The sequence below is a fragment of the Populus euphratica genome, unplaced genomic scaffold, assembly GCF_000495115.2.
Source record: "Populus euphratica unplaced genomic scaffold, PopEup_1.0 scaffold38.1, whole genome shotgun sequence".
In the NCBI taxonomy this organism is placed as follows: Eukaryota; Viridiplantae; Streptophyta; class Magnoliopsida; order Malpighiales; family Salicaceae; genus Populus; species Populus euphratica.
In genome coordinates this window covers 604,495-614,322 of record NW_011499911.1, presented here as the reverse complement: position 1 = coordinate 614,322, position 9,828 = coordinate 604,495, and the positions used below count along the sequence as shown (strand labels likewise).

At 32.2% G+C, this 9,828-nt stretch overlaps 1 protein-coding gene across 1 annotated transcript; it reads left to right on the top strand.

Annotated features, from left to right (window-relative positions):
• Positions 1 to 7,220: 7,220 nt before the first annotated feature.
• Positions 7,221 to 9,265, top strand: LOC105134019 (probable inactive leucine-rich repeat receptor-like protein kinase At5g20690). The gene is made up of 2 exons (XM_011038248.1): positions 7,221 to 8,556; positions 8,628 to 9,265. Exons 1-2 carry the CDS (start codon positions 7,221 to 7,223, stop codon positions 9,263 to 9,265), a joined length of 1,974 nt encoding a protein of 657 aa, XP_011036550.1.
• The last annotated feature ends 563 nt before the right edge of the window (positions 9,266 to 9,828 follow it).

Genomic DNA, 9,828 nt, shown 5'->3' with positions numbered 1-9,828 from the left:
ATGGCCTAATCAAAATCAAATGACAAGTCAAAGTTGGCTTCATCAGCGATGGCTTCAAAGCCACCAGAGTTTGGAGAGTTTTTGGTTAAAGCCTAAATAAGATTCAATGGCAAGTTTGGCTTCTTTAGCATGAAAAAAAGATAAATTAGCAGTCTCTGTCGAAAGGGTATTCTAGAATTATTCTTGTTTTTCCTAGAATAATATTCATTCTACCATGCCTTACGTTCTTGTAAGTGTAGAATTACAAAGAAATAATAGCAAAATAATTATAATAATAATATTCGAAAATCCACAAGATTATTTCATGTGTCAAATAATTAATAATCAACGATTGTTTTCATTACTTGAATTTCCAATATTCGCTCATTTATTTTTTCTAGAACTCTTAGGGTAATTTATAAGCTTAAGACCTTGTCAGATTGTCTCGATAGGTTTGTGATTAAGAATTATTCAAGGTCCTTTTCATGCACGCGTCTTAACACTAAATAAACCTTTAGAATAGCCCTTCAAAGATATTGACTTCTCGCGTAAAGCTTGCTCCATTTTTGTTCTTTATTAAAAAATATTGACTCCATGATGACAATAATCTCCTTTTCATTTATAGTGATAACTGTGTCATCAAAATTTAATGACAAGATATATCATGTTTACTTGATCAAATTAAAGTTATCATTTTTAGCTATAACTATATAGAAGCTTCAAACATTGTGCACTCCTTTATATATATATATATATATATATATGGCTAGTCTTGTTGGAATCTATTTACCCTACCATTGCACTCATTCATTACTTATTTGTAAAAGAAGAAAAGAGCGTAAAAGAATCAATTTAACCCAATAACTTAAACTATTTAATAAAATTTTAATATATAATTTATATTATTCTCTAACATATTTCTTCAAGTGAAAACCTTTATTATAATTAATTTTTAAAAGAAGAAGTATAGCGGAGAAAAACTCTAGATTAATTTCAGTTCCCTTCTATTAAAAATAATTTTGATATTTATAGTCATACACTTTATAACATAATTACAAACAAATAGGAAAGAGTTATAACACTATCCACGTCTAACAATTAACTAATTAATCCATGTTTTCACTAATTAATCCAAGTTCCTGCAGCTCCATAAAGTAGTGCAGTTATTACTTGTTCCTGTAACATGATTACTACTTGTTCCAGCAATCCTGCAACATGATTTAATTCCATGAAAAAGATGAGAGGTGCCCCTTTCTTTGAAAGACATGATTAATTATTTATAATCCATTTTCATAAGATCAAGAGTTTCTAGTCATTGCACTCCCAACACTAATTGACATGCTACAATAGGCAAAATGTATAAATCAACGATGACTGGATATCCTTCTATATTGATGGTGAGTGCTCGGCATTGTCCAACACAATCTGTCTTTTTTCTATTAGCCACTATAACTTGAAATTTCTTTTCCCAATTTATTGGCAACCTAAACTTAAAAACAATAGTTTCATTAATAAAATTATAAGTGCTGCCACCATTTATGAGCAACATTACCTTCTTGTTCTTCAGTTGGCCTATGACACGTATAGTTTCTGGATGGTCAGTTCCTATCATGGTATGAAAAGAAATCTCAGGTATGACTTCATTCTCCACCAGTTCAAGTTCGTCATTCGCAGTGTCCTCACTACATATGTTAGGAGAATCCCAAATCATAAATAATTATGGTTGTTAGCAACGATGTCCTAGAATAAACTTTTCATCACAATAGTAGCAGAAGCCCTTCTCTCTTTGCTTTTGTGCCTCTTGATTAGTAATTCTGCAAAAAGATGCTAGCGATGCATGAGAACTGATATTTATCCTTGGACTTTTTGGTGGCCCTAACACTCTAGCCATGGGTTAGGTGATGTCTTTGCTATCACTAATGTTGGTGATGATTTTGTTATAAACCGTATTGGAAAAGGGGCTCTTTTCTGCAACTGATTTCTTTCCTCAATCAATCTCGCCACTCCTATAATATCTACCAAGATATAGGGTGCTTGATTTTAACATCCAAACAAATCTCATCCTGAAGTCCTATAATAAAACAATCAATCAAAAAATTTTCTAGTAGGTCATCAACTTGATGTGAGGGTCTCTTAAAAGCCTCTTAGTAAGCTGTCACCGTCATAATTTATTTAAAATGAGTTAAAGCTTCTAAAGGGTCCTCATAGTTGGTTGGATTGAATCTTTGTTATACAACCTTGGTAAACTCATACCATGTTAGTGGTCTGCAAAACTTGGCCAACCACCTATGACACTATAAGGCACTGCTCTCTAAATGGAAAGAGGCTAGCTGAACCTGCTAGTTTGGCACAATATTTTGAAATTTAAAATATTATTTTTCCTTGTAAATCCATCCAGCTAGATCATCTCCATTAAATTTTAGAGAAGACAACTTGAGATTGTGGTGTTAATAGTTATTAATAGGGTGAGGATGAGTGGTATGTTGGTGTAAAGGCTTTTCTAATAGTTATTATTATTAATAGGGTGAGTGGTATGTTGGTGTAAAGGCTTTTCATTACTAAAGGGGTTGATTTTAGAAGAACTAGTGTTTACGTTAAGGGTAGTATGAAAAGCTTTAAGTTCTATCAATACCATTTGTAAAGTAGTATTAACCTGATTAAAGCTCGACTCATGTCCAATTAGGATTTCATTGACTTTATTGTAAAATTTTGCGTTCGATTTACCGTGAGTATCCATGGTCGAAATCAAGAATAGCCAGGGATAACCAGGCTCTGATATTAATTTATAGAAGAAAAAGTATAATAGAGAAGAAGTCTGTAATTAGGGTTAATTCCAGTTCCCTTCTATTAAAAATAACTTTGACATTTATAGCCATATACTTCATAACAGAATTAACAAACAAATAGGAAGGAGTTACAACTATAATTAGGGTTAATTCCAGTTCCTTTCTATTAAAAATAACTTTGATATTTATAGTCGTATACTTCATAACAGAATTAACAAACAAATAGGAAAGAGTTACAACACTATCCATGTCTAACAATTAACTAACTTATCCATGTTCCTGTAGCTCCTTAAAGTAGTGCAGTCATTACTTGTTCCTACAAGATCACAATTTGTTGATGCAGTCCCGCAACTACCTAAAGTAGTACAGTTATTACTTGTTCCTATAACATGATCACTACTTGTTGTTGTAGTCTTGCAGCATAATCTCCTAGCCACGTTCTTGTGATAATGGATGTGTCAATTTTTTAGATTTGAAATTTGCACAAACTCACATTATCTTATATTTAATTTTTATTAAATAAATGATGATAATTTTTATTAAATAAATAGAAATGATGAGATTTGAACTTGTGAGTTCTTGATCATTAAGGCTCTAATATAATATTAAAGAATCAATTTAACTTTATAATTTAAACTATTAATTAAATTTCAAATTTAATTTATATTATTTTTTAATAATAAAAGACTCCAGAATACTCCTCATCATTAAGAACTTAGATAAAAAATTTGAAACTATAAGATGCTAAGCATAATTGTTCTTAAGGTGAAGGTCTTGGGAACCCTTTTTCACTCAACATAAAGCTAAACGAGATATTGTCAATATCATATAATTAACATCTTATCAACGATGATTTGTTTAGAGGTTACCAATAACTTTCTTTTACACAATGCGCGTTAACACGTCCACAAACAAGCGTGAAAACCATCACACTCCCCCGCACGCGACGTTGGAGTTTCTTCCGATCAATTCAAGCTTACCAAGTCGAGCCCGCCGCATGCCACGCCTTCTATAATTGGCAACATTACATGGTTATAGGGCATCAACGAACACACCATAGCGCCATTCCATCCTTGCTATTAGCCAGTGATACAAGGCAATAACGCCTCCATGCATCTGCACTGGATCGTGGGAGGTGCATGCAAGAAGAACAATATCTTTTTTGTAATAAAAAATAATATAAATTATATTTAATAATTAAAAATTTTAAATTAAAAAAATCCTTTAATATAATATTAAAAATTTTTAACTAAACAATAATGAGTTTGACTTAATTAAAACTAACTTTTACTTAAAAAAACATATTAAATAATAATATAAATTATATTTTAAGACTTCACTTAGCAATTTAAATTTTTAAATTAAAAAATTATTTAATGTTATATTATAATTTTTTTAATCAAGTAATTACATATTTAAAATCTTATTATTTTTTTATTTTATTTGATAAAAATTAAATATAAAATATATAAAATAAGTCATACAAATTTTAAATTTAAAAAAAAATTATTTAAAAAATAATATAAATTATATTTTAAAATTATAACTAATAATTTAAGTTACGGAGAAAATAGCTTGGGACCAATTTTCTTTGAACTGTCTTGGTGACTCTGCCGACAGGATACAATTTGTTTTTCATGATACATATAGTGCATGAATGAATTTTATTATGAATGTATTGTAATTAATTATTGTACATATATCATAATTAATCACATGGTAATTAAGAAAAATTACAACTTTCTCTATGAAACTCCAATAAAAGGGTTTTTTAGAAATGCGGTTCAACCTGTATTTCTAAAAAATTAAATTTTTTTATTAAAATTTAATGTAGTTTGTATGTTTTGGATTATTTTGATGTGTAAATATTAAAAATTTTTTTTAAAAAATAAAAAAAAATCATTAACATATATTTCAATATGAAAAGTTATTTGAAAAGAAATCGCTACCATACTGCCAAACACACTAAAAATCAAGTTTTACATAGTTGAAAAGCTAATAAAAAACACTTTCTATAAATATAAATTTTATTTGATGAGTAAACACTTTTCAAATAATTTATATGATAAAGAATTCAAGATTATCCTAAAAATAGGGTTTGAACCTATTTTTCACACAAAAAACATCATAAAAACATAGAAAAAAAATTCTAAAATGTTCATATGAATACAAAAACAACCTAAACAGGCTTTGATTATACTGTAGGATTACAAAGAGAACTTGATATACCTTTCAAACTCCTATTAGAAAATGACCAAGAACTTCACAAGGTTGTTTGGCTTATCAAAGAATCATTAATTAGCGGTTGTTTTGATTGCTCAAATCAAACCAACTTATCACCATTCAAGAATCTTAATCAAGGGCTTGTCCTAGCGGTGAAAGGGGCTTGTCTCCTTCCACTGCACCTGGGTTCGAGCCCTGGCGTGCACGCCTGTCACCCCCGCGGTGCCTTACATGCCTACTGGGTTTGCAGGGTATTCAGTGGGCCGTGGGGATTAGTCGTGGTGCGCGCAAGCTGGCCCGGACACCCCACGTAAATCAAAAAAAAAAAAAAAAGAATCTTAATCAAGGATTTTTATTATTTAAAAATATCAAAATTAAAAAAAAAATATATATATATATATATAATAATTAATCATATCTTTCTAGTATTAGTATATGTGAGATTCTAAGCTCCGATTTTTTATTTTTTTTGTTTTAATATATTTTTTGTATTTCAGTTTTATTATTAGCCAAATTATTTTTTATAAATTCTAAGAATTTAATGTAACTTTTATTAGCACACATGGCATGATTTAGAAATCTTAGTTAGATCAACGGATGATAGTGATTCAAAACTAACGAATTTGTATATCAGAATCGGATGGAGAGAATCAGTAAGTACCTAGGGTTTTAGTAAAAAGATTGCTGTCGATCAAAAATCATGTAGAGGGATCAATATGTCTAAAAGATGAAAGTAAAAGGGCATTTAGTGACTTTCAGCCCATCTATAACCTATGTTTTATTCAAGTAATGATGAATATCAAGAAAATATGTAACAAAGTCCAAAAATATACTTATATAGTTAAATTAGTGGGGCCTATAAGTAGGTCCTATTCTAAGATTATGATACAATTTTTCATGTATATTATTTGACTTTTTTTTACGAATTTGTATATCAGAATCGGATGGAGAGAATCAGTAAGTACCTAGGGTTTTAGTAAAAAGATTGCTGTCGATCAAAAATCATGTAGAGGGATCAATATGTCTAAAAAATGAAAGTAAAAGGGCATTTAGTGACTTTCAGCCCATCTATAACCTATGTTTTCTTCAAGTAATGATGAACATCAAGAAAATATGTAACAAAGTCCAAAAATATACTTGTATAGTTAAATTAGTGGGGCCTATAAGTAGGTCCTATTCTAAGATTATGATACAATTTTTCATGTATATTATTTGACTTTTTTTTATCATATCCTTTTTTAATGTTTAGCATCCCTAAATTATATCCTTTTTTAATGTTTAGCATCCCTAATTTTGTACTGTGGGCATGAGAAAACATTCAACTAAATAATGATTAATTTTGACGGTTTAAATATTATAAAAGCTTGAGTTATTGCCCTTGTCGTTTAATTTATTTTTAAAGTATTTTTTATTTTAAAAAATATTAATTTGATTTAGTTTTTATAGTTTTTTATAATTTTATTATGCTAATATCATAAATAAATTTAAAATATTTTTTATTAAAAAATATTTTAAACCAGAGACACGTTAAATCAACAAGATAATCATATATAAATTGAGTGTGTAAATTATAGTTATAAAAACTTTCGTTTGAGTTTCTCTGTTTATTTTTTTTATTTGAATTCTTAATACTTAAAAAAAAATTATCTATCAATAGACATCTATCCAATAAGATGAAAGTTCAATCACTATAAGAATATATTTTATAAAAAAATCACAATCAAACCGGAGTTAAGTCAAGATTCAACTGAAATGAAATGATGGATTATATGATTATTAAATTAAGACCAAATTAGCGTATATAATACTTATTTTAATAACTTAAAATTAAATAAATTCAATTCAGAAGTTTTCTCTCTCACTCTCTCTTTTTAATGAAAAAGATATTATTTCTTTATTTTGTTTTTCTTTTAAAAAACCCTTAACCAAATAATAGTTTAATCATATCGAATTCATACAAATTAATGCATTGGCTTGGTTTTATAATTAAGAAAGCTCTCCTTTAGTTAATAAAGAAAAAAAAAAAAAACAACCCTAACGGTTATAACTGTTTTTCATGCTTCTCCCTCGCCATTCTACGGCTCACAAAAGAAACATAACTTGAAGAAGAAGAAGAAATGAAGGCAAGTAACCGAAAAACATGCAAAATCGACAAATCCCCACGAAAAACTAAAAGAAAAACAACACAGAAAATTGCTCTGCAAAAACTTATCAATCTCTTTTGCCTTGGTAATGGCCTTGGATTGGCATTTCCATCCTTTTCTTTTGCTCTTCATCATTTTTACCCTCCAATTTTCATTGACATCTTCAGTATCTGAATCTGAATCTTTGATCAGGCTTAAAAAATCATTTACCAATGCTGGTGCTATTAGTTCTTGGCTGTCAGGCTCCGTCCCTTGCAATAAACAAACTCATTGGCATGGAGTTGTTTGTTTCAATGGAATTGTCACGGGTCTTCAGCTCGAGAACATGGGCTTATCAGGAACCATTGATGTCGAGGCATTGGCTAATATGCAGGGACTCAGAAGCGTAAGCTTTGCTTATAATTATTTTACAGGTAAAATTCCTGCACTCAATCGTTTAGGCAATTTAAAGGCTATATACTTGAGAGGGAACCAGTTTTCCGGTGAGATTCCCTCAGACTTCTTCTTTAAGATGAAGTCGCTGAAGAAGGTTTGGATTTCGGATAACAACTTTTCTGGAGGAATTCCATCATCATTGGCTGAGTTGTCTCGGCTTGGCGAATTACATCTAGAGAACAATCGATTTAGTGGGACTATTCCATCTATCGATCAACCAACCTTGATGTCATTTAATGTATCAAACAATAAGCTGGATGGGGAAATCCCACCTAATTTAGCAAGATTCAATTTTAGTTCCTTTAGAGGAAATGATGGTCTTTGCGGAGAAAAAATTGGTAAAGGGTGTGAATTGCAAGGATCATCAGAACCACCTACCGATGTTGGGGTAGATGCCAATATGATGGTTAGCGATAATAAAAGAAACAGCGTTACGAAGACAGTCGCAGGGTTTGTAACTCTGGCTGTGTTGCTTGTTTCAATAATAGCCGTGGTTATCTTTAGAATGAGGCGAAGGGACAAGGATTTTGATGCGATTGAAAATAGAAGTAGTGGTGATGCAGCAGCACTTGAGGTGCAAGTTTCGTTGTCGAATAGACCGAAGGAAATGGAAGTTGCCAAAAAGATGGGATCAGGCCGCAAAGGATCTAATCATGGCAGGGGTGTTGTAGGTGAATTAGTTATTGTGAACAATGAAAAGAGCGTATTTGGGCTACCAGATTTGATGAAAGCTTCAGCAGAAGTGCTTGGAAATGGAGTATTGGGGTCTTCTTATAAAACGCAGATGGCTAACGGAGTTGTGGTGGTGGTCAAGAGAGTGAGAGAGATGAATACGTTGTCCAAAAGTCAATTTAATGCAGAAATCAGAAAGCTTGGAAGACTGCATCATCCTAATATTTTGACACCATTGGCTTTTCATTATCGACCGGATGAGAAGCTGTTGATCTATGATTTCGTGCCCAAAGGCAGTCTGCTTTATTTGTTGCACGGTATGGCTTGTTAATCTCATGTTTAGTTTTTCTCAACATTCATGTATCTTCTTAACACTACGTTTCCTCAGGTGATCGAGGACCATCACATGCTGAGCTCAGTTGGTCTGTTCGTCTCAAGATTGTTCAAGGAATTGCAAATGGTTTGGGCTATCTTCATACAGAACTTGCTCCCTCTAACTTGCCTCATGGCAATCTCAAATCAAGCAATGTCTTTCTCAGCAATGATAACGAGCCAATACTTTCAGAGTTTGGATTAAGTCCCCTGATTAGCCCCCCAACGTTGGCTCAAGCATTGTTTGGTTATGAAGCCCCAGAAGCAGCGGAATTTGGCGTATCACCAAAGAGCGACGTGTACTGTCTAGGAATAATCATTCTTGAAATCCTTTCAGGAAAAATTCCTTCTCAATATCTCAACAATGCCAGGGGAGGGACTGATGTAGTCCAATGGGTGGAATCTGCAATTTCCGATGGGAGAGAAACTGATTTTCTTGATCCTGAAATTGCAAGCTCTAAAAACTCACTTTGCCAGATGAAGCAGCTCCTAGGCATTGGAGCTGCTTGTGTTAAAAGAAATCCTGAGCAACGGTTAGACATCACACAAGCTATTCAACTGATACAGGAGATAAAATTGGAAGATGGTGACTCTGCGGGCAGGACAACGCAAGTTTTACCATCACTTCATGATGGATATGCAGATGCGTCATAGACCAGTGTGTCTGATACTCAAGGAGTCATGGATCAGGTAGCTCTAAGGATTGAAGTAAAAACCTGAGTCGTGATCGTTTTTCTTTCCCGGCTTGTAATTAGATACTCCTAAGCAGACACATCAAATTCTGCTAAACGGAACTCTACTCAAGAAGAGAAATCAGGTCCACTTCAAATTAGGACAGTAAATTTCAGCAGCATCTGCATCGGAAACGGGACAACATTCTCGGAGGTTTTGGAACCAGAAGGAAATGTGAATGGGAAGAGACAACGCAAATGCCTTAGACTCGTAACTTAATCACATAATGTGTTAGAACTTTTTCTTATTTTATTTTTTGGCCTCGGAGTGTTCCTTTGAACTGTCTGACTTGCTCTTAGATATTAGCTTTCGTGTAGTGTTTTTTACTTCAAGAACTTGGTGCGTGTGTGTGTGTGTGTAGCTGAACGGACAGCCCTTTCTGCTGCTGGACAGTCCCTGTCTCAAGAGGACTACCCTATCCATTAAGTTTTAGGCCTTCGCCCAACAAGAAACCATGTACCGAATCTCAATTTAGTGCAAATGCC